The 26,145-nt window shown below is 35.9% G+C and overlaps 2 protein-coding genes across 2 annotated transcripts in view; both read right to left on the reverse strand.

Annotated features, from left to right (window-relative positions):
• Nucleotides 1-26,145, reverse strand: part of LOC134848453 (DDB1- and CUL4-associated factor 10-like) — a gene marked incomplete at its 5' end in the record, with an annotated part of 67,995 nt that overhangs the window by 8,479 nt on the left and 33,371 nt on the right.
• LOC134848452 (uncharacterized) overlaps nucleotides 1-26,145 on the reverse strand; it is a 51,608-nt gene that overhangs the window by 3,778 nt on the left and 21,685 nt on the right. Inside the window, exons 11-21 of the mRNA XM_063865917.1 lie at nucleotides 17,584-17,790; nucleotides 17,226-17,328; nucleotides 15,078-15,246; nucleotides 14,531-14,732; nucleotides 13,357-13,517; nucleotides 12,408-12,541; nucleotides 11,614-11,773; nucleotides 7,935-8,129; nucleotides 7,154-7,607; nucleotides 6,488-6,790; nucleotides 5,736-5,989 (exon numbers count right to left, since the gene is read on the reverse strand). Of these exons, the coding sequence (XP_063721987.1) occupies nucleotides 5,736-5,989; nucleotides 6,488-6,790; nucleotides 7,154-7,607; nucleotides 7,935-8,129; nucleotides 11,614-11,773; nucleotides 12,408-12,541; nucleotides 13,357-13,517; nucleotides 14,531-14,732; nucleotides 15,078-15,246; nucleotides 17,226-17,328; nucleotides 17,584-17,790 (2,342 nt within the window). The remainder of the gene's footprint in view (nucleotides 1-5,735; nucleotides 5,990-6,487; nucleotides 6,791-7,153; nucleotides 7,608-7,934; nucleotides 8,130-11,613; nucleotides 11,774-12,407; nucleotides 12,542-13,356; nucleotides 13,518-14,530; nucleotides 14,733-15,077; nucleotides 15,247-17,225; nucleotides 17,329-17,583; nucleotides 17,791-26,145) is intronic.

A 26,145-nucleotide genomic window follows, 5' to 3' on the forward strand; every position in this document is an offset into this window, starting at 1 on the left:
GTCATCGGAGTCTACTGCACTAATGGTCTCCGTACCGAGCGTCACTTGGTCGATAAACCGTCTATCGCCATAGAATTTCGGGGGGCCTGGGTTTCTTCTTACACGATGTTTTGAAGATATCGGGGTTTTTGGTGTCTCCACTGTCTTCTCCGGAGAGCTATCCACTCGAATTGGGTCGTCGCTTGTGCCCGTTGGTATATTGAATGTTGTCTCAGTGTTTGTCTGGCTTTGTATGGTACTCCTTGGTTGATCTAAATTACTATGAAGGTTAACAGTTGGTGTATTATATACAATTTCCGATTCCGTACCCAAGTAGTCGTCAATGACTTTATCCCAAAGGTCTAACGCTAACGACGAATCTAGATTATTATAGTCGAATTTTGAACCTTTCGAGGTCGTGAAGAATGATCTCCTCTTTTTGCTTGAATTTCCACCCGTTGGTGTGAAAGTCATCGAAGGGCCTCCTATATTTGAGTCTCGTCTCTTGGAAGGGGAGTTTCTTTTTCGCTTGCCTGCTAAATCATTACTATTAATTAGCGCTTTCGGTCTTGCCGTGAAGGTCTTAGGAGCTGCCGGTTGGGTTTTGTTAAAAGCTAAGTCCGATTTTCTTATCACATGTCCGTTATCTAATGTGACCGTATGTTTCGTGTCTGACAAAGGTTTACTCCCCAGTGGTTTAAAATAAGGTTCTCCTTCCCTCCTGTTAACTGTTTTCCTAAACCAGTTACCTCCTTGGCTGAAGGGATTCGACAGTGGGGCTCGCTGAAGATTTCTATCTACTTTGTCAGCGGGGTCGCTCTCATAGCCTCTTTCCTCAATTGTTCTGTCTTCCAGGTAGCCATCTTCGAACGCGTCATCAGCACCCCAGTCTTGTGCTCTGTCCTTCGTTATAATTGATTTCCCCTTATCTAAACTAATTGCGTGAGAGACCAAAGATTTCCAGAACGTATCGGGAGATCTATTAAAATGTTTTGAGAAAGGAGAGCATCCAATGGATGATTGTTTCGTCGAGCGTATGTTCCAAATAATTTTATCAATAGCCGTATTTAAGGATGGTTTTGGATCGTTGAACGACATTGCCAGAAGCTTAGCTTTGACCGTGTAAATGAGTCTTTCTACTACTCCATTGGATCTATGATCGCCAACCGTACATAGAATTAGATTAATGTTGTTCTTCTCACAGAAGTTTCTAAAATCAAACGAAGTAAAACATGACCCATGGTCGGCTCTAATGGACTTTGGAAATCCGTGAAGATGGCAGTAATCTGTCATGAAGGTTAAAATTGAAGAAGTCGAAGTGTTGTTTACTACCTTCGCAGACGGAAACTTTGAAAAGAGGTCAATGCATAACAAAAGGTATTTTGCGTTACCCCAGCTCTTGTCCAATGGGCCGGCAAAGTCTAAATCTACTTCTTCATTTGGTTCGGTCAGGTTCGGTAATTTCTCAGTCTTGTTCGTCCCTAGTAACACTTTTAGGTTCTTACCGGCCATTATGCACTGAGTGCAATTCTTTCCATGATGGTATATCTCTCTGTATAAGTGTGGCCACCAAATGTTTTCTGCCAAGGCTTTCATCCCAAACTGCCCTGGATGAGTCTCGTGAAGGAGTGACAGGAAAGATGATCGTAATACAGCCGGCACTATCAGTTTGTTATCGTTGAATAACAGCCCTTCTTTCAAATGTATATCCCTCTGGAAGTTCTTTAAATAGGCTCCGAATTTGTCCAATGGTTTGCCTTCGTGTACCGCCTTCTTTACTTCCTTGAGGATTTTGTCTTCGTCCGTCATGAGTTTAATCAGCTTATTCGAACAATGATCTGATAGTGATAACGGGTTGTCTGGCAATCTGAGATCTCCCTTGTATTTGGCCAACAGTTTTTTGTGTAGGTCTGACATTATGTCGTTATTAAAATTCAAGAAGATTCCTTTCTTTTCTGCCCTGAGGGAAATTTTTAACACGTTGACCGATGTAATAAATTCTTGTAATTGTTTTTCTTGATCTGAATTTAATGACTGATTGATTAATAATACTGATTGGGCAAGAAAGAACAAAAAAGTTTTGTCTGATAGGTAAAAATAATTGAAATCAAATTTTGATAAGTTTAAAGGAACACAACCGCTTGTGCAAGACTCTGAACGCGAGTGATTGGAATTACAAATTCTGATAGTGTCGTTTACGTTATTCAGAATATTCGAGAAGAACGACCGTTGGATGCTTTGTGATAAATCTTTCTTTCCACCCATTGGATTATTACAATCCAAGTTACTAATCGTATTTACATCCAATGGATAATACACTTCGTTCTTTTTACAATTATTCTTTTTACAATCGTTATTTACAGAGAGGTTTTCTACAATCTTTTGTACTGTCGCCACTACAAATTCGCTATCGTAGTGTGATGTAGGGAGTGCTTTACCTGAAGGTAGTCTCGACAATAAATCTGTAAAATCCCATTTCTTTTCCCGGAATGTGCTTGATCTTAAAATTAAATGGTAACAGTCGATTTACCCAACGGGTTAATCTGCTATGCATAGTTTTGTTGCTCTGGTTTGCATTTAATGCTGATAATAATGCCTTATGGTCCGTCACAATTTCAAATTCGGCACCATACAAGTAATTTTTAAAATGTTCTGTAGCCCAGACTACTCCCAACAATTCAAGTTCGTTTGTAGAATATTTACTTTCGTGGTTGTTCAAAAATCGGGAGGCGAATGCTATTGTTACCCAATTTTCTCCATTCCATTGTTCTAGGGTAGCTCCTAAGCCGTTATGGGAAGCGTCTGTCTTTAGTCTTGACATCCTTTTTATGTCGAAGTGGTTGTTCTCTGTTATCTTCACTATCTGTTGTTTTAGTTCTTCAAATGCTTTAGTATGTTCGTCATTCCATTGGTAGACTGATTTCTTCACAAGAAGTGGTCGTAGGGGGGAACTTAGGGCGGACAAATGCGGGACGAATTTCATATATTGATTGATCGATCCAAAGAAAGATCTAAGTTCAGATATGTTTTTGGGGTTTGGTAGGTTTTTAATCAAATCTGACTTTCCCACCAATGGTTTCACGCCCGATTTTGATATCTTGAAACCTAGCCACTCTATTTCTTTTTGGAAGAATGCACATTTCTCCCATTTTACCGCCATGTTCTTGTTGTCCAAAATGTTTAAAATGTTTGTTAGTATCGCTTTGTGTTCATTTAATGAACCTTTCGAAGCTATTAAAATGTCGTCGATATAACAATTGGTAAAAGGAATGTCTTTCAATAAAGAATCCATTACCCTCTGGAATTCGTTTGGCATATCGCCCAATCCGTAAAATCCAGTTAAAAACCTATAGGTTCCAGTGGTTTCGCCCCCCACGATACTAAAGTTACACTGTTTGCTAGTGCCTGTGCATAATTGTAGTTGGCTGTATGCGTTCTTTAGATCTAGATTACTAAACCAAACTTCCCCTGACTCTTTGCTTGACAGTTGAAGAGCAATATTATCGATCAGTTCATGTATGTTTGGCATCTGGTACTTGTTCTTGAATATCTGATTATTTAATAGTTTCGAATCTAATGCCAACTTGATGCTACCGTCTTTTTTTCTTGTAATCACAATTGGGCTTATAAAACAATCTTCATCGCATTTGTTCAACTTTATGATATGCCCCTCTTTTTCCATTCTATTTAGTTCCGTTTTTACGTTATCGAGTAGATGTAAGGGAACTCTTCTACCTTTGGTTTGGATAGGTTTGAATGGGGAATGGAAATGAGTAACTTTTCTGTCCAAAGGTATTTTTCCCACTCTGTTAAATAGCCCTTTGTACCTATGATACAGATTAAGGGTCGTATCTGAATAATTATTTAACTTACACAATTCTGTGCGTGATATGTTGTTGACGGGTAGTAGAGGCTGTCGTTGGGCTATCTCTATTCCAATTCTCGGGAGATTGTCGTTACCCAGAATGTTCCTCTCATGTCCAGAAGTGATAAAAAATGGGGTTTCGTCCGCGGTCCATCCATTGGATTGTAACCTCACTACCACCTTCCCGATGATGTTGATTGTGTCGTTAGTGAATCCGCAGTATAGTTCCCTCGTTTTCTTCTCAACTGGCTGAATCTTCAACTGTGGATTTCTCAGCTTCAATTCGTGAAGTACATTTTGTTTCAGGAAGCTCACTGGGCTTGCCGAATCCACTGGAATGTTCAAGTTGACTATCGCGTCGTCTCCCAAACCGATGTTGACAAGTTTCTTGGTTTCCAAACCATTGGTATCGTAGATTGTTCTAATGTTGAGAACGGAATAGTCATCGTTATCACTTATCCCTTCTTCGGTCCAAGCGTTAATCACTCCACAAAAATTTTCTTCGCTTCTCATCTGAAGATCTTCTGGGGAATATGAACAATTCTGACTATTTACAGCTTCATATACAGTATTTACAGCGGGTTTTCTTCCTTTCGATTTACAAAGTCTTCCAAAATGTCCTTTATATTTACAAATATTACACACAATTTCTTTCGCCGGACACACATTCAGATGACCCTTGGTAAACGCATTCCCGCATTTCATACAAGTATTTGATCTTTCTATGTTTAAGCTTGGTTCCTTTTTAACGTTGTTGAAGTTTTTATACCCTCTCCCACTATTTCCTGTCGTGTTGAAAGATCTAGTCATATTGGTCACTTTGAGGTGGTTATAGTAGCCTTTTTCGTCAATTATTGCTTGGTTTAGTGCATCCAATGGATTGAGAGTTTCCGAAAGTAGTCTACGTTGTAAGTCGCAGTTTTTCATGTTAAAAATAAATACGTCTCTAATCCACTCCTGTTCTGCATTAATTCCAATTTCACATGATCTCGCCAAGTCTGATAACGCGCCCCAAAATTGGTCATAGGATTCTCTATCCTTTTGTTTCCTGCTCAATAATTTGTATCGTTCAAATGTTATGTTGGTTGGTTTGATAAAAGCCAATTCTAGCATTTCGTAAAATTCCTTGAATGAGATTCCTAGGATTTTTACCCTTGGATGTTTCTGGGCGAAAACTCTTTTGCCTTCCGCTCCTAAGGCCAAGTATAAGATTGACCTTACTTTTTTATCGGCCTCGTATCTCCTCATTCCTCCGAATTTCCTCTCTTCTTCTGCTAGTCTTTTCTCTTCAGCGTGTTCGTAGACTCGCATTGTTTCTTTGTTCCTGGCCTCCCTGGCTTTCCTCTGTTGGTCAGTTTCTGACTCCTGGGCACCTTCTAGGATCGGTAACGTCGTCTCCCCTTCCATTGGTTCTTTGAGGTTATCTAAGTCTAGGTTTTCCTTCGCGATAATGGCCAAATGGAATTGGTCTATCCAATTATTCCATTGGGTGGGGGGTTCAACCGTGTGGTTCGGCCAAAAGGCGGGTATTCCCCTCAGGTTCGAATCAGTTGTTGACTGCGCCATAATAAAGAGTTAAGATGTACCACTGGTAACTATTGTATCTAACTAAAGTTAAAAGAGAATAAAAGTAATGGTTGAATTAAAACCGACTGTAGTCTAAAAAGAGCAACTAGTGAGTCGAAGTCCACTGGACTTCGTAGAGTTAACATTGACTGGTACGTAATTAGGTAATAGAGGTCAAGGTTATAACATACTAAAAATAGTGAATCACAACACACTCCACGCCATTTGGTTCACTATAGGCAAAATATTACAATCTCTTCTGCGACTTCAGATCGTCATGAGAATCAATAACACACGCGCTATTCGTTTAAAAGCATTACAGTACCTGGAAATGTTTGGACGTCGGAGCCGTCTGTTCTGCTGAGGACATAAACCTGTGCGACTTCACAGCAGGCAGGACTTGGAACTTCGGGAATTTGTGACTGAGATGTGCAACAAACTTCTTTGCGGATGAAGAGGCCAGATGGTTGCTTAGATTAACCACACTCTCCTCTTCGCCCTCCCCTTCGCCCACTCTCTGCCAGTTGTCTCTCTTCAGTTTGGCTTTCTGCTGACCTTCTCCGAGTTCTATTGTCTCTTCTTTTACAAAAAACAAATACCTTATTGTTAATTTCATTTGAGTGAAATAATATAGATTTGTAGTTCTTAATGGTAAAAAACAATAAAAACGCTGCAATAGTGAATAGTTGACTGATACGCATGTATCACAGATGGTACCCTACCACACATTATTGCAAAACTTATTAATTTTCGTCTGATTTTTAAATCACGTTTTTGGCAGGAGGAAGGACTAGTAAAAAAAATAACTTCAAGAATTAATTGCAGATTGGTGATCGATTATCAACACAAACTCTAAGGTGGAAATTTCAAAGCTCGAGATTTTTTTTTGCTTGAGATCAAAAACATTTGGAAACTGAAATATAGCTCAAATTACGACTATAACAATGAAATAATATATATCAATGATATTTCTTTGATTAAAAAATAACTGAATACTATATTCGTTCCAACTTCGTGGTAGGAACAAAAACCGAGAGACCTAAAATGACGAAAATTCTTTTCATGTATCGTTCTCACCTGCAGTTAGTGTCGTTTCCTCTTCCAAAGCCGACTGCACTTCGCCTTCGGGTGTCTTCACCACATCCCTCTCTTCTTCCTCATCCTCCCCGTCAACCTCAATTCCATCTTCATCTGCATTGTCTTCTGAAGCGGTAGTCCAACTCTCGTCGTCTTCCGACAGAGGTTGCGATGGCACCCATTCCTCGTCGTCTGTGGTACTGCCGCTTTCGTCTATCGAGGATGCGAAGTCAGTTAGTTGGGACATCAAATCGTGTTCGTTAATTCCCAGTAGAGAGTGATGAGGAACTAGAGATTGGTACCCTAAATACAGCAAAATATCCAACTCTGGATGCTAAATCCAGATGATGGCATAATTTACGCAGAGATCGGGTGCGACAGATTAAACCCGACTTGTTTTTCAAATAACACAATCAATGAGTCACAACTCAATGAGAGCGACAACTCAATGAGCCGTGTCGCTCCTAATATGACTTCTCATTTTTCGCCAACTGCATTTTTGCCAACTGCAAAACAAAACAAACGCCTCGGTTTTTTCGATTTCACTTTTTCAAAATTCAATAATTATTATTTTTTGATCTTCTGCAATTCCTTGAACATTCCTTTTAAAAATCATCTTCGATAACTATTATGTCAGGTTAAATTAGTTGAGGCACAAATAGTTACCTTCCATCCATAACACATGTACGTATCCCGTCTCTACATCTATATCCAAGACAACACCAGCAGTACCAGCGGGAGAGGATCTGGATCTTATCGGAGTTTGAGACCTGCTACTTTTATTATTCCTATTATTCGCACCACTAGTATTGAGACTCTTGTATGCGCTGATCAATCGGACCATCTTTCCCATGTTCACTCCTCGAGGTCCTGGAGTCTCGACCGAATCCATGGAGTCTCCGGGTGTCCTATTGTTATCATTGTTGTCTCCGCCAGTGCTTTGATGTTCCTCATGATCTTCTGTGTTTGCACTACTGTTACAATTTGGAGAGTCAGGGATGTGATTGCTGTCCGATGGATGACAAAGTGGCATTTCTCCGTCGTTGCTAACACGAGCCACCATGTCCAAGATGTTTAGGTCGAAGTTCTCAAGGTCACACATGTCATATACGCTAACTACCTATGCAAACAAGGATACATGGTTGCAATGCAAGTAGCATAAAATGTTTAAAAAACATTTTGTTTGAGGCGCTTTAAACACTGGTAACAAGGTAACTGAAGTTAATCACTATTGAAAACAGAAAAAAGGGTCTGAAAATCAAAAGTAGCATGAAGAAATTTAAAGTACAGTGTTGATATAAACTGGTCTGAATACTATGAGAACACTGATTTTTTAAAATCCAAACTCCGGTCAATTTTTATGAACCTTTAAAGAAGCTCGTAAAGGGTCAAGTGTTATATCATATTAAAGCCCGATTAGTCGTGATTTGGATTCCATTTCATATACCTCCTCGTTGAGAAATGATCTTCTATCATTTGGTGCATCTGAGAACCACCTAACAGTGCACACTCTCTCTGCGAAGTCAACACTCTTCACCACTCCATACTTCTCCACACTCTCATTCTCCCTCCTCGTGTCCAACACGAAGTCGCCCACAAAGTACTCGTTCTCGTCCAGCTGGTGCGGCTGCATGCATTCAACCTATACGGTAGATAAAATTACGTTTTGTATACAACATATTTTATACTAATTTCAACATATAGAATTGATTGCAATCCCGGGTTGAGGTGCTCACTTTATGTTTCGACCGTTCTCGAGGTATACTTCGACCGTGTTCGATGTATTTTTCGACCGTGCTCGAAGTATGTTTCGAATTTGTGCTCGACCCAAATCCCTGTCTCGACAATTCTTTTTCGGTCGAGCACTGACATGTGCTCGACTTTGAAAGTCGAAACAAAAAGTGAGCATCTTGACCCGGGACAGAGGCGGACACTGTTCTCTAAATCAGGGACCCGCTCGTTCACCATTTAGGAATGGCTTCTTGATCTCGACTATTAGACGCTATTCTAAGATTACTAAGCAGAAAAGAACGCGCTTTACTAAAGACGGTATAGTTATAGTATAGTTTATTTAACGCATAAAATTTGCAAAGAATTTGCATAAAAATTTGGGCTCAAATCTCTCGAAAGAATTTCGGGTTCGAATGTCTGTATCTGGCAAAATTTTGTCTCAAATTGAACAAATCTCTCTCACTGTATCTGGCAAAATTCTGAAAAAATGTTGTCCCAAATTAAACAAATTTGACAAAAACGAACTTTTCAGGTTTTATTCGTTTTATTTTCTTGATAATTTCAATGAGCACAATATTTTATGATAGAGGCGTAGTTTTACTTTGCACGCACAAGTTAGAAAAATTAGGGAAAAGGATCTTTGAAAACGTAAGAAAATACAAAAGAAAACAACATGTTTTGAAAAATAAGGAGAATTAGTCGTCTACGAGATTCAAACCGGGGTCCTACGGATGATGAAGCATTCGTATTCTGGCTGAGCCAACTGTCCTAGCTGCATAACCTAGCTAGGAGTTAAATTATAGTAAACACCAGACGCTCTAACAAAGCGGATAAGACAAATACTAAGAGCAAATACTAAAGCAATGTTTTAGAATTGTTTTTAGATTTTGACTAAGCAAGAAAATTAATTCAAGTTAATTTGGAAAAAAAGCACTAAGAGCAAAAAAAATCTAATTTGCATAGCCACCTATAAGCAACTCTCGATTCGTTATACGAATTTCGATCAATTATAGCTTACACATTTGAACAAAAATCTCGTTAAAAAAATTCTTGTGTCAAAATAAACTACATCTGGAAAGCAAAATGTGGGGAAAATAATACAAGCATATCCAACCTGAAGTTCTCATTGAACTCAAAAAGACCAAAATAAAATGTCCCTTTCGGTCATCAAACTTTTTTACGATAACCTTAAGAACTTCGAACTTACAAGAATCTTTCATGAGACACTTTTTTTGATAAAACTAAACCAATTTGAGAAAAATTTGAGTTAATTTTTTCAATCATCAAGGAATTCTAAAATACATTCGCAAAACTGGAAGTCATCTCCACATTGGAAGCGTAATTAATATTTCTTTCAGCAAATTAATTTTAATTGAATTTCAAAAAAAATCAAGCGTCATGCAGCAACATCAAACATCCCCTACAGACAGGAAACAAAAAACACGGATTATTTTTTTTGTGAAAACAATTCAATTTTCGAACTTCAGATTTTAAAAATGCACAGCCTTAAGCCTTTTTCAGTTTCAAGCACAAAAATGATCGACACTTTTTGACAAATTAACCCAATTTATAAAACTGGTCCAATAGGCAATGTTTTCATTCCACTGGAAAATAAAAAAATTAAATTCCCTTTTCAAACCTAGATGTCGAGCCTGTTTTATTGTGAACTTTATACTTTTATTGTTCGATTTTTGAATTCGCCTTTCTTTTAACAAAAAAGATCAACTTCGTAAAGTAGTAAAAGAAAACTTGTACCTCCCGCAAAAGAGTCCAGTCGCACTCCTTCTACTTTCACGCATACTTCAGTCAAAAATATCAGATCAGATAGCGAAAATGTGTAACTAACGCACTAAGTTGTAAATTAAAACTAGCGTGTAAAGCACATTTGGTGCTTCAAACGTTAAAACTGCTCATATATATAAAACATGAAAAAAACAAGGAAAGGAATGCAACCGCAACAACAGATGGGAGAATCCAAAAACGCTCTTCATTTCCAAAATTTAACAATGCAAAATTCAACTTGGAGGTTTTTAAACTAAAATGGTCACATCTCCAAATCATGAACGGAGACTCTTATTAAACTTAATTGGTTTTCTCATCAGCTCGAAATCATATCATTTGCTGCCATCAATGGATAAATTCAACGCTATTCATTTAAAAACATCATACTTTTTTTTTTAGTTTAATGAAAACTTGAATTGTCATTAAAAAACATCAATTTCAAAAAACCAACTTCAGCAATAAAAATAGGATGGAGGCGACATCTGCAAATGCTGCTAGTAACAGTAACTTGACTTCACCCCCACCACAAAACGCTTCGACTATTTCAAATTTAGCAATAATATTTTCAAAAATAAAAATCGAAAAATGAATCATAAGCCATATAAAGAAAAGTGAAATGCGCTAAGAAAACATATTCAGAGTCCATATATAAATTTCCTGAGATTACCTTGACAGCACCCCATCATAATGTTGAGAAGCTAAGGTTTTGCGAAGTTTTTTAGATCGTTTGTGAAAAATCAAAAAATGACATACCTCGGAAACTGATATGGTTTGAGCAGTCAAACTTGAAGGAAATTATTGCAACCCATGAGACTACCCTGGCAGCCCCCAGCTTTAGGATTGTGAAATTCCAATTGTAAAAATTTTCAACAAAACATAAAAAACCGTCATATCTTGGAAACAAAGCATTTTAGCAATCACTTTTGGACACAAGATTTGAAACCCCTTAGAGTACCCTCGCGGTACCCAATTATAGGGCCGAGAATTCAAAATTTTTCAATTTTTTTTAAGTCTAATTTTTCTGAAAAATTTAAACAATCACAAAAAACGTCATATCCCGAAAATCACAAAGATTTAAGCAGCAAAATTTGAAGGCAAGTTTTGCAACCCCTGAGAGTACCCTGACAGCGCCTCGTTATAGAAATGGGAAATTCAAACTTAGTGAAGTATTACATCCGAGTTCTTCAAAACACTTCTGAAAAAATCATTTAAAAACGTAACAACTCAAAAACTTAAGTATATAAGCAGTCATATTGGGACTCAAGATTAAAATTTCCTGAGAGTATCATTACAGTTCCCAATTGAAGTATTCCCAATCCAACTTTTCTGAAAACATTTTGAAAAATTATAAAAAATACATCTCGAAAATTGGAAAAAAATTTGAACAGTCATTTAGAGAGTACCCTGACAGCGCAAACCCTTAGAGTACCCTGACAGCATTAAACTACAGAGTTGGGAGTTTCAAATTGTCTATATTCCAGTTTGATAACAAGTGCTAATCGCAAGCTTAATAATCTCAAGCGTAATTACACTACTCTCGCTAGCTCACTTTTCTCCGGTCTATAAACTACATTCCATCTGCAGACATCTCTGTTTAGGAAAAGCTCTCTCACCTCAGTTGAGAGTACATTCTGCTCGAGACTGCCGTCCTGCCACTGTATGTCCACTCTGGTTCTGATCATGACCACTTTCATGCCCACCCTCTCCCCCACACGGATAGACTCCAAACTCCTCACAGGTGGGTCTTCTTTCCCAATCCCTCCCCCACTTCTGCTAGAGAACAATCAATTTGAACATCGCAATTTGAACATAACAAACACAAAAAAAAATAAAGAGAAACTTGAACTGTCTAACTAACAAACCCCCAAATTTTTTCTCAATCCCCCGAAATTATATGTTGCTGTGGAACACGTGAACGATCCCTAGAACTAAAACAAATGAGTAATCACCATCTCACAAGCTCAGTTGAATAGAATAAAACCAACTCATTTCAATTACCGGAACGAGTCGAGAAAAATCTATAATAGACCAAAATTTTTGATATATAACTTGATCTTATATGATATTTAACTTTCTGGAGAAATTGACCTATACCTTTCACATGAAATGAACAATTTTTTGCAATTTAGACAATATCTGACATGGGTGATTTTAGTTAATGGGTATTTCGATAACATTCAAGACTCCCAATCGTAATTTCCTACATGCAAAAAATGCCTCATATCATAAGAAAAACCCTATGTCAGTTAAGATTTTTCTTTTGCAACCTTTGATGATAGATATCTCAGTAGTAGAAAATTTCATCAGAAAGTTATCATATTTCATGGAAACCTGGTAAAAAAAATCAACTGACGTAGAATCTTTCCAATGGCGTCATTTGTTTCTTTCGACATCACTTAATAATCACCTGAGGGTACTTTTGTTGTCACTGTTGACTGATGTGATTGTGGTCTGGTCGTTGTCCTGGTATTGGATATCCTCAGATTCGACGTCATCATAAGAGTCGCTGTCATCATCTTCGTATTCTGTGCTATCCAGGCCCTAAAATAACAACACATGTTGAAACGGACAAAAAATTTCATCTTTTACTTGAGTTTGCTGAACAATTTTTATTAAATATTCAAATGAAAATCTCAATTTAAATCTGGCTTCTTAATGATCATCGAATTTCCGAACAAAAATTGGGTCTTGCCCATTATAACCTGGCGAGCAACAAAAACATAAGTAGCACATAATGTTCCGACCATGGTCTTTAGAAAACTACGGATTCTGCTTAGAGTGATAAAAAGATCTGACGTAAAATATAATTTAGGCATATTAGATAACCACAGTAATATAGGCAACTTGGACAAAAATTTTTGTCGAAAAATGACTGCAAAAAACTGAAAAAAAAAATTATTTTGCAGAAAATTTTTGAATTTAATTGAAGTTTTTGCTTCCCAAAATGAAGCTAAAAATCCAAAAACTAGTTTTAAATGCTTAAAATTAAGTTTTAAGGTCTTAAATTAGGCAGAAGTCAGCTGTTCTAGTAAGCCTAATCAAAAAATTTAAACCGTTTTTCTCGACACTGGGAAAATTTTTTTTGGAAAATTTATTATCTGGTTTGAATCACGACTGACTGAAAGGGCTTTAATATATATCACTCAACCCACTCCGATGATTATTTGTGGTACCTGATTTTGCGTGGAAAAAAAAGAAAAAAAACTAAAACACCCGAATTTAAAATAAAACCCTCCATATTGCGAATTCACTACTTTGTGGCCAAAATCTCAATTGGGGAGGGGGAGCCGTAATGGGAAAGACTCATTTTTTTCCGATACAGGAAATTAAACGGAATAAAAATAAGTGAAACGTACATCGTTGGCGAACTCTCCTCTGTTCTTCAGTTGATTGTTGTTGTTATTGTTGTTGTTCTTCAGTTGCGGGTATTTGTAACTATTGCCCTCATCCCCATCACTTCCACTCTGGTCCTCTTTATTAGTGCTATTCCGTTTACCAACACGATGCGTAGGAGAATCTACAAAAACATCATTCAAGAACTCAGAACACACACTAGATGGAGCTTCGCACCATTTGCGACATGTGAAAACAAAACAACATAGCCAACAGACAATTGGAAAAGAGCCAATGAACGCAAGTATACAGAAAAAAACTGACTGTTTTTTTTTCGAAAAATATCAACTTTCGAATTTCCAAGAAAATGTGTGGCCTTTTTTCCGGTCATGGTTGAAGAGGTCCCAAGGTCAACCGCCTCTTCAAGGTGGGAATGGCTACGGCAAAATGGATGGCATCTCTCTCCCCCACGGAATAAAAAAGGACCAAGGTGGAAGCTGCGCCGGGGTTAAAAAAAGTTGCCTTGCTAAAGCAATGAGTAAAAGTATAAATTACGTATTGAAATTGTATCAATTTTTTTTAATCAGCGCCAACTGTTTACCATCTGTTCTCAAAGTCAATTGAACAGATTTTTAAATGGTCGCAGTGCAAGTGGCACAGTATGTTCGGCCCAGATTAATTATTTTAAAAAATCAGAAAAATATATTTTTTTCTTTTACTTTTTTAAAATAAAATTGCGTCTTTTTTCATAAATGAGAGAGGAAATAGACCTTAACGTAAAACATAACTAAATTGGACATAGTAGACTACGAATGTCTTCAAAAAACGAATTGAACAAAACGATAACCGAAGCTAATGTTCCGTCAATTTCAGTGAAGCTGAGATGATTTTTGCAACCTTTTCATATTCATTTCTAACTACTCAACCTGTTCGTCTGAATTTGAGACCAGCCTATTAGCATACCAGCCGATTAGCATGCGTCAATAATATTTCAAAGTTCGTTCAGTTATTCCTTTAACTTCAATGCAACCCAATCTAGCGGATCGAGACAAGCTTTGGCTCCTTTAGAAATCAAGAGCGGTATTGAATTATATCAAAGAATAATTATTTTAATAGCGCACGCTAATTTGGACGAATGCTAATTGCTACGTCCACATCTAGTTTTTATGGTTGCTATTAAAAACCTATTCATAGTACCTTCAGCTGACTCCCCTTCTTTTGTGATCACTTCTTTCCAGCATTCGAGGAGAGCGTTGAGACAGTTTGCCATGTCTACCGTGGACACAAATTTGGCCACTGCTTCAGTCGAGTAGGAGGACACTACACTGTTCCAGCTGCTACCAACAGTTACTCTGTCTCCCTTTCTGGTGTTCGCATTCACGTCGTCCTCGAAGTTGCTCTACAATCACACTACTAGCGATACATCATAACCTTATCATGGCAAGCTAGCCGACAGAAACACAATACGACAGCTACTCAGTCAAAAATAGCTCTGAAAAAAAACCGATTTATAGGTCTTGGTAAACTTCCTTGGAGTCTTCCTGATAAAAAACGCGCCTTTAGGCTCCTTTAGAAAAATTTTAGAGTCGGTCGACCAAAAATGGATTTCCTAAAAAGCACCAAAGGGGGATCCTTTGGGCCGGCAGGGGGTCGAATCCCTGAGGAGGGGGGTTTCCCCACTCCCTAAATCCGCCCCTGGTACCACATATGCCAATATATCATCACCTACCAATTATCTCCTCACCTGTTGATTTGTATGTTGATTGGGATGGCTTTGTCGTTTGTAACTTGCAACTGGACTGTCAGTTTGAGTGTTGTTGGCTGAGATGGTCAAGTCACTCAAAGGAACGTCTTCGTGTTCTTGATAGGCGAAGAAATCACTGCCTGACAGGTGGTCGCCTGTAGTAGTCGGTCTAGGAGAGGAAAGAAAGCTAGTTTTTATTTCATTTTTGACCTCATGTAATAGGGTACATCTACAGCAGTAGGAAAGAGGGGGAGGGGGCAGGAAGAAGGTGGGCGGTGGGAGAGGGGAGGGTTTCTTCGTAAGGCAGAATAACCACAATCGCCACTCTTAAACTGCTCAAAATTGACTGATTTTCTCGTCTATTTCTTCCGAACTTTAGAATACTGAATTCTGATTGGCTAACATAATTTTCGATACTCAGAGCCACCACGAGTAAGCCATTAGATCTCACACATTCCAAGCCACTTAAGTCCAAACTATATTTCTTCATTGTAGTTTCAATATCTAGTTTAATGATTGCCTTTTAAATGGTGGAATCCCTCATAGGCGATGAACCGATTAGGCGAAACTAAAAATCAGCCAATCAGATTTCAGTATTCCAAAATTTGGAAAGAAAGCGCGAAAATCTCAAAGAAAGTAAACATTTCTGAAGACTTAATATTAATCTTGGCCGAATGTAAAAACGGCAGAAATATGCAAAACTATCAAATTGTCGCTGACCGCCGGCGAATTTGAACAATTTTATTTTTCAAGGATTTTGTTATAAAAGAAGCAAAATATTGCTTGATTTAATTCCTTTTAGTTGAACAGCGATTGATTCTTTTTAATAATTAACTTTCGATTGCTTTTGTTTACGGTCCTTCGCCCATGAGAATAGCCCCCTTTTAAATCTCATTTTAAAGCAGCCTACATTTCAATCAGGGTTACGTAGCAGTATTTAGACAACCGCGTATTCAGACTCGTCAGTATGTAGACAAATACTGTCCCAACCAATCAAAATTATTTCGTAAATTTGCTTTCCCATCTCGATTCTGATTGGTTAATATGGCACTTGTCTGCTTACTGACGAGTATGAATACGCTGTTGTCTAAATACAGACCGCACTCCTTCAATCAGCTAGCATATTAAACGGTCATAAAAATAATGCGTTAGGTAGTTTTTATAAAACCAAGAATGCCGATGGTGGATGACGCACGCTGCCCCTCTGCTGGTAGCCAGTTTTTTGCAATGGTCCTTTTTTTCTTGAATTTACGACAGCCATTTTTGGGTGACCAACCCGAAATTTTATTTAGAATGACTTTGGTGCCAGCAAACGATAGTTTTTAGGCAATTGCGCGTGCCAAAAAGGCACTTTCTCGCCGAAAAATTACAGCTCGAGCGAAGACCAAACAGTAAGAAAATACGAAACTTTTGCATGCATTAGTAATTGCAGTTGGAAAAGAGTAATGAACGAAAGTAAACAAAAAAAAACACTGACTTTGTTGAAAAAATCTCAAACTTTCGAACTTCAAAGAAAAAAAGATGCCCTTAAGCTCTTTGAGTTTCTAGAACAATTTATGATTGGCGCTTTTTTGATAACAATAACCCAACTTGAGAAAACTGGATCACAAGGTAAGGTTTTTATTCCGCTGGAAATGTAAAATTAAAACTCCATTTTCGAAACGGTTACGTTTTTTTCGCGCAACTTCCACGTTCTTATTTGAAGAGTGCTATTTACGTCATTTTCAGCAGATGAATTTTAATTGAACTCAAAAAGTGCATATATAACTAAGTGCGTTCATAAATGCATTAAGAGGTATGAATGCACATCTGTACTTATTAGAGCATTTTGACACTTTTTTCTAAAAAAAAACAACAAGACCTGTATAAGAGTCTTCACTAGTTCATTACTCTTAATAATATAATAATAATAATTAATAATAATAATAATATTAACAAAAATAATAATCATAATAAATTGTTTCCAAAATATATCTGATATTTCATCACTTTTATATATATTCCGTTTACAAAATGCAGATCATTTAAGTAGATCGCCATTAGACAAACTGTCTATTTTCAGGTGTCTTGCGTTTTAAGTTTTCGCATAAACAATTTTTTGAATACACAAAATACTGAACCCCCGTCCATCTTCTGATTGATAACTACCTTGTATGGGTGTTGGCAGTGTCCTCCGCGTGTGTTGAACCACCCACTCTCTGATTGCCTGAAGCTAAGCCCAAATACTCGTCATGCTGTTCACCCATGATACCTGTTCGAACAACAAAACACAGATTCAGACAGCTGCTTCTAATCTTCAACTCCAAGACATGAAACTCCAAAATACAAAAATTCTCATAATACAAAAATCTGACTGCCATGGGCTATTTTTGAAGGGGGAAGGGGGTGACTTTTGTCCTAATAGGAAAGGCCTACACAGTATATGGGACAATTATCTCTATTCTGATTGGCTTACGACGTGTCTACTTTATGGCATGTCTACTTTTTAACCGCACTCCCTTCTAACCTGTCATTCCACTTCGATCTGCTTCCAAATGTTCCCTGCTGCCATTGGCTGCATTAATCTCAGCATTTTGAGCCTTGTGTCTATTCTCATTTTGATTCTGGTTCTGGGCGAATGAGAGACTGCTATTACGCACTGGAATGTGTAGAGTGGGCGGGTCTAACGTGTAGTCTGATGATGTTTGTTTCGTGGAATTCAAACCAGCCTCGTCTGAAATTAAAGTAAGATAGCATTACAATATCGCAAAGACCCATCTAGTCTAGAATTCACAACAAAAAAGCTCGTATCAGGGCCAATGTTCCTGAATGTTTCAACTGCCTCTAAGGTCTATGAAACAGTGTTCGCTTAAAAAAATTGGTGAATTTTTCAAGATAAAATGAAAATATATATTTTTTTAAAAGTATTGAGATTTTTTAAAACTCATCCTATCCACCACACGCCATCTTAAGTACAATGTCATGGATTTATCTCCTAGTAACGCTGCAATTATAATAAAACGCATGCTTCAACCAAATTGGAACAATTTCCAAGACTAATGAAATCTTCGCTAACGCGTTAATAGCGCGAAATCTGTCGCGCGTTAATTGTCCCACATTAACAATTTTGGCAATCTTTAAACCCCCATATTTTTAGGAAAAAGGATCACGAGGTAAATGTATTTTTTAAATTTGATCTGAGGACAACAAGAAATTCAGATTATGTACAAAAAAAACTCGACAAAATGGCTAGTGAAAAGGTCGAAAATTGGCTGTAGAAAAAACCACCCAAGCACAAATATTCCATCACTTTCTTAGAAAGTAGTTGGAACAAAAAGTAACACAGACGAGCTGAAAATCTCTAACATATATATGTTTCCTTCTAACCAACTCATGATTCTCAGCAGACAAAACAAAAGGCGGAGACTCTATCTTTTCTTTATTACCTTCTTCATCAAACCATTCATCCACAAAACGCCTTGGGGTACAGAGAGGCGAAGCTGCATTTCAAAAACACAAGCAAAAAAAACAACAGAGAAAAGCTCTAAAATGTCAAAACGGAAAGGAAAAGAATAAATCATAGCCAAAAGACAATTGTAAAAAGGTTTTTTAAAAATCGAAAAAAGTGGAAAAGAAGTTGATTAAAAACTTTTGAACCTCTTTCAACTTTTGGAAATAAAATATATCACAATGAGGCTCTTTAAATTTCAAGAATTAATTGTGATTGGCATTTCGTTCATAATGTCATCCTATTAACAGATAAATGGATCAAAAGACAATAACTAATTCCACTGGGAGTTCTGAAAACTAATGGCTATTAGTAAAACTAGCAGCTATTTTAGTTTTTTTTCGTGACAGTTGTGCAGATAAATGAAGGAGTTTGGCTTCCTTTTGAAAAACGAAAATGAACTAACTAAAATCATAGCCGCCAACTAAGTTGGAAAAGAGTAATGATAGCAAGTAAACAAAAAAAAATACTGTTGAAAAATTCGAATTTCAAAAAAATTTATTATAGGCTCTTTCAATTTCCAGAACAATTAATGACTGGCGCTTTTTTGATAAAATTCACCCAACTTGAGAACACTGGATCAATAGGTAAAGGGTATATTCCGTTGGAAACCTAAAAATTAAATTCCACTTTCGAAACTAGAAATCGTTCACATTTTTGCGCCAATTCTACGTATGTATTGGGAGAGTGCTATTCCCGTCACTTTTAGCAGATGAACTTCAATTGAACTCAAAACGTGCATATATACCTAAGTGCATTCATAAATGCATCAATATGAATGAATGCACATCTGTAGCTATTAGAGACTTTTCCTGAAAAAAAAACAAAAAAAGCAAGACCTATATGAGAGTCTTCACTACGTTCACTACTCTTAATAAAATTACCCAATTTGAGAACACTGGATTAATAAGTGAATTTTTTATTCCGCTAGGAAATCTGATTATTAAAATTCATTTTGGAAACTAGAAGTCGATCACGTTTTTCGTGACCTTCACAATTTTGCTGTTCGAATAGTGGAGTTTGCCTTCCTTTTAACAATAGAAATGCACTGAATTTAAAAAGAAATCACGAGTTAAAAAAAAACAAAAAAATAAGCAAGACCTATATAAAAGTCTTCACTACGTTCATTACTCTTAAAAATAACAGGTAAAGCCGTAAAAAGTAAACTTGAACGTGAACACAATTTCCTGGGAAAACAAAAAAAAACAAGACATACATAATTGACAATTAATTCGTTTTAACGTGACAATCATCTTAAAAAAAATTTTTGAAACGGAAATTGCTATTAGTATTTGTACTGCGGACTAAGAGTAGCTTGTCCTAAGCATTAACCCATTACTTTCAAAACTTACTTTCAGGCACTTTTTCTCATATACCAAGCAGCATAAAATAAGCTGTTAGTTTAATTAACCTTGAAACGTTGCACAAAATTTTGCACTTAGCGAGCGACGACAAATTAAGAGTTTTACACAGACGCGAAGCTGCGCTTCGCAAACACTAGCAAGAGTACGACAAAGAGCAGCCTTATACAGAGAAATAAGAAAACATAGCCAACTGACAATTGGAAAAGAGTAATGAACGCAGAAACTTTGAAATTCGAAGAAAAAAGAGATGGCCTCGAAGCTCTTTAAATTTGTAGAAAAATTTATGATGTAAGCATTTAATTTTTTAAAAATGAAATTAACCCAATTGGTTAAACTTTTATTTCGCTGAGAAATCTGATAATTAGTTTCCGTTTTCGAAATGATTAATCGATCACGTTTTTCGTGACCTTTACAATTATTCGATAGTGAAGTTTGCATTCCTTTGAACAATAGAAATGCACTGAACCTAGTAAAAAATCATAATTCCAACCGTTAAAAATCAAAATTGAGCGTGAACCAATTTTAAGACTTTCCTGAAAAAAAATAACACCAATACTTATGCAAGAATACTCAATACGTTTATTACTCTTAAAAACAGAAATAAGCCTCAAATTAATAAAACTTTGCTACGTATTGGCTTCAAACCTGCGAACTCAAGAATTGGAGTCTCACGCCCTGCCCGCATCAATAGGTAATTTTTAAAATTCTAGTGTAAAACAAAAAATGAAATCAGCTTTTAAAGAAAAACTCAATCGTGTTTTCGTCGCCATTTCAAATTTTTACTGGAGAGCAAAAGCTGCTTTCCATTGATTAAATGAAATTGAGGCGAATTTGAAAAAAAAATGATCAGTCAATTGAAAAAAATAAACAAAGCACAACGCGACCTATAACTGTCTTTTGACAATCCTCAGAAAACACAATGGCATTACTGATTTACGTGTGCAATAAAAAAATAAAGTGTACAATAAACTGAGCTAATAGCTATTGATTTGGTATGATTTTCCGGAATGATGATTTTTGTCGTCTTTTTTATAGCCTGGAGTGATATTTTCAGGTTCCTCAGAGAACGCTCGGCAGGGTGTCAAGTATGGCCTTGTAGTGAGCGTCGTTCTCTAGGTGTCCAAAAAAGGTCAGAAATATTATTTTGATTAGATAATTTTTAATCATGTTAGAACTCTTAATCCTTACATTGATCCTTATATGTTGATCCTTATATGTTGGTTCACTTAGAGGTGCTTGTCGTTGAACTGGTTCTAGTGGTTCAGATAAGCGAGCGTGTCGTTCTTCAAAGGTATATGGGTTATCTTGGAAAGAAATTCGTGTAGCTGTTGGGGGGGGTTTGGGTAGTTGTAGGTGGTGTTGGGTTATCTTGGGATGACGTCGGTGAAGACTGACTGTGTGATTGTTGGTTAGCAATTTTTGAGGGTTTTTTATTGATATTTTTTAGTGAAAAAATTTACGTTTATTGTAGTATTCTTCTAGAAAAAGAATTAGAAGGATTGTTGCTAAGGCGAATGTGATGATTGCTTTCTTAATACATTTGCATATTGTCAAGATGAGGGATGATAAAAATGTTATAAAAATTACAAATAGTAAAAAAATATCTGTTCTACTAAAAATGGTTCGTATCATTTAAATAAACTTTGGGTTATCGTACCTGTGGATATGGTCAATGACTTGGGAAAGTTGGAGATATATTTCAAATAGGGAGTAGAAAATTAAAAAAATATTGCAAAAAATGATTAAGATTATTACAAAAGCTTCAAAGGTATCAAAAAGAAATATGAATAAAAGTTTAATGATTGTTAAAAAGTTTATGAAAATGTTGAGAATTATGTTGACTGATCGAGAGAAGAGCATTGAAGAAATGGCTTCTTGATCGAATATTTTTTGTTGTTTGGGGCAATTTTCAAGTGTGGTCGAATTATTTATTGGTTTTTTGACAAGTGGGTTGAGTTTTGTGAAAAATTGTTGGGGGCGAATTTTATGGTGTTCGTGAGGTCTTCTTTTTCTTTATTTTTATTTGTCAAGTGATCTGGGGTATTTTTGAGAGTTTTATACTTTAGGCTAATTTAATATGGTCGTTCTTTTACTTTAGGCTAATTTAACATTTTTGTTTGGGGGGTATTTGAGGTCTGAGTTGGGGAAATATTGTTGATCTTTGGGTTATTAGATAAGGGAGGGTTATGAAATTATGGTGATATTTATTTTAGTTGTCAAGTTGGAATGGTTTGCTTATTTTTGACCTGGAGGTCGTAAAGTTATAGTTATAGATATGCCTGGAGTTTAATATCTTTCGTCTAATTGGTTTGTGTTAGAGTTATAGAAGGTGACGGATTGAATGAATCCTATTGGCTAATTTTGAACTAAAATCGCTGCGTGTTTGTCAGCATGTTATTCTGAAAAATGAAAGTTTAAAATGTTTCAGAGGTGCAAAGATTATTAATTTTTAAATTAAAGCTGTTTTTGAAATTTTGACTCTCTATGTTCTGATTTGTCGACTTGTTCTTGGGGGATAATTTTTTCTGTCATTTTTCTATTTTTTCTTTCTTTTTGAGGTATATTCTGATCTAGCTTTTTTGTTTTGTTTTTCGTTGTAGTTGATTTTTTATTTTTGTTTTCGAGGTGAATGTCATGTTGTTCTTTTGTTTCATTTTCCGTATGTGGGTTATTTTGAATAACTTTTAAACCTGTGAAAGAATATAACTGAGTTAGTTCGCGTAGTGCGTATTCTTTTGGGTAATAAGGTAATAGATTGTTTCAATGTTGAACAATTTCTTTTTGGTCTGAGTCAGTGATTTTATATGTTACGTCAGTGGGTTTGGCAATTATTAGGTATGTTCCTTTACGAAGGGGTTGTAATTTTTTAGAAATTCCTTTTTGAGTGTTAAAATTAGGTATTAAAACAAATGTTCCAATTTTTAAATCGGAGGCCGGTGTAAAGCGTGAATTTATTTGTTCATTAATGTTTTGCCTTTGTAACAACTTTTTTGTTACTTTTTGGTAAATTTCATTGTGTTTTTTATCTCTATTTAAAATCCATTCGGTGTGTGTACCGGAGGCTAATTTAAGAATTTGTGGGTGATGAAAATGATCTTCATCATGTGTGTGTAAAGGTAGGTTATAACAAATTGATTCTTTATTCGGTTGACAATGACTTTGTGCATTTTTATGAGAGTTTGCTGTAAACATAATTGGTTTACGTGGCTTTTGATTAAAAACCATTTCGTATGGTGACATTCCTAGAGTTGTCGTGATTTGTGAATTATATGCTAAGGGAAATAATTTTACATCTGCTGACCATTCGGTGTATCTTGTATCATTTCCATTGATGATACATCTAAGATATTTTTGTAGTGAACGGTTCATACCTTCGGCTAAGCCGTTTGTCCAAGGTGCATGAGATGTACGTGGTTTGTGTTTGATGTTATATAAATGACTAAGTGTGATGATTTCATTATTTATGAATTCTGTACCGTTGTCTGTAACTAAAATTTCGGGTAGTCCGAACTTGGCTATCCAGTGTTCATAAAGTGTTGTGTAAGCGTAATAAGCGTTACAATGTGGTACTGGGTTAAGTGCTACATAATGTGTAAATGCGTCAACAATTACCATAATGTAGGAGTTTCCTTCAGATGATGGTGAAATTGGTCCTTTTGTATCAAATGAAATACGATGGTTAAAGTATAACCTTTGTCCTTTAAAATCTTGTTTTTGTGCTATTTGTTTTTGATTTGGATAAGGTTTATTTAGCTGACATACTATACACTCATTGCATAGTACTTTTATCCAAATTGGTGCATTTGGGAAATAAAAATGTTGTATGAAATTTGAATATGTTTTCTCTGATCCAGAGTGTCCTTTAATGTTTTGTGTATGTGAAATGTTAAAAGCTATGAGAATCATACTTAAAGGGAGACAGGGAACTGTAGATTCATTTAATTGGTATTCTAGAAGGTCTGTGTTTTCATTAATTGTTGTCTTATTAAATTTTCGAAAATATCGGAGGAGTGTTTCATTTCCTAAAATTGTGGTATCTGCCTTTACAGGTTTAGTTTTATATTTAAGCCATGATTTTAGTTGTCTAATTACTGGGTCAAGATTTTGATATTGTTTCAAGGTATTAATTGTAATTTTATCTGTTGGGAGGAGAAAAATGTTTTCAATTTCTAATTTAGATAAAGGAATTGTGTCAAGTGGGTCATGGAGGTCAAAAACTTGATTTATTGTGTATTTTGAATCATTTGTTTGTGGTCCTGATAAATTTATTTTATCAGTTAGATTTTCTTTTTCAATTAACGGAAAAAGGTCTTTTTTATTCGAATGTTGTTTTACTCTTTTTTGTTGGGTGTTATTTGTTATCGATTGTGAGTATGGAATTGGTTTGAAAGTTGATGTTCCAAGTAGATCAACTTCGTAGTGATTATTTTGGCAATCTAAGTAAAGTGGAAAGTGTTGTAGGTTATTTATCTGTGATTTTTCAATGTCGGTTTTTACTGCAAATTTGCATTCTAGTCGGGGTGATGTTTCGTTTTCTGCAAGGTAAAATTTTATATTTTTGGGTATTTCAACTGTAGTTTTACGTGTAAGTAATTCAGGTGGTGTATTTCGACTTAATGTATCTGGTAAGGCAAGATTTTTTCCTGCTGTCCAAACTATATGTAAGTTTGGAAATTTCATTAGAATTAATTGAAATCTATAAACTCGGTGATTTGGGTTTGACTTTTGTGTAAAGAGAAAAATGATTGGTTTGTGATCTGTGAATAGAACTGTTGGATGTTTTGATCCAAGAATCAGAAATTCATATTCTGTAAGTGTATAAATTATAGCTGTACATTCTCTCATTAAAGTTGAGAGTCGTAGCTCTGCTTGAGTGAATAATCGAGAATTTGCTGATATAAGGTTCATTTTATTTGTACCATTGTGTGATTGTAATAGTGCTGCGCCGATGCCAAAATTTGAAGCATCGCACATTGCATAGAATGGTTGATTTGGATCTGGAATTGTATTTGAAGTTTGTTCAGTTAGGAGTTTTTTAATTTCTTCAAATCGTGTTTGTGGTTCTGTATTCCATTCAAAATTATTTTGTTGTCTGAGTATATTATAGAATGGTCTTAAATATAATTGCATTTTATAAACGTATTTGCTTAAAAAATTCAACATTCCAAGGAATTCTTGGATTTTCTTTTTGTTTGTTGGTGGTTGAAATTTTTGAATAGCATCAATGCGTGATTTTAATGGAGTGATTGTCTTTCTTTCTATATTATGTCCTAAAAATTTAACTCGTGTTAAAAAGAAGTGTGATTTATCGGGGGCGGCCTTCAGATTTTCGTTCTGAAGTATTTTGTGATAGTGTTCTAAAACTTTAAACATTTCTTTTTTTTGTCTGTGATTGCATAAAAACATCGTCTAAATAGGTGATTGCGTTTTTCTTGAGTATTAGTGGTCTAAAAATTTTGCTCATAAAAGCTGAAAATGCTGCTGGTCCTATGGATATTCCATAGAATAGGCGGTTGAATTCATATTGTTGATTTCCAATAACAAATTGTGTTAAACGTCGCGATTGTTCATCTAGTGGCATTTGATTGTATGCACTATTCATATCTGCGGTTGTAAAGTATTTTCCGTTTATTTTTGTTAAAATAACTTGTATTGGTTCAATAGGCCAATTGCATTTTGATTCGTTGATTAGTGAATTAAGATATCTAGCGTCTAAAACTATTTTTAATGATTCTCCTTTTGCTAAGATGATAACAGGGTTAATAAATGTGTTACCTTTTGGTTGTTCTTCTTTGTTTACCGGTGAGATAATCTTGTATTGCTCTAAAATATCGAGTAATCTGTTCACTTTATCGTGTAAGTAAATTGGTACTTTACTTGCTCTTTGTTTTTTGAAAACTGCGTCAGGTTTTAACGGGAGATATAGTGATGAACTGATTTTGCCAACATCAAATTTGGATGTTGCATAGACTGATGAATATTTTATTAGCTGTTTGGCTAACTTATCAAATTCGTCTTGTGTTATTTGTGAATGTTGGAAGTTAAACATTGTTAAAAATGTCTGTTGATCCTCTGTATAGTTATTTATGTTGAATGTAGGTTTGAAATATGGGGTTTTTGTGAAATAATCTGTATTTCTTTTTTCATTACTTATTATACTATTTATGGATAATTCTTCGTTAAGAATTGTGGATTGACAAATATCTAATAATTGGAG

This window comes from Symsagittifera roscoffensis, chromosome 6 (assembly GCF_963678635.1).
Source record: "Symsagittifera roscoffensis chromosome 6, txSymRosc1.1, whole genome shotgun sequence".
In the NCBI taxonomy this organism is placed as follows: Eukaryota; Metazoa; Xenacoelomorpha; order Acoela; family Convolutidae; genus Symsagittifera; species Symsagittifera roscoffensis.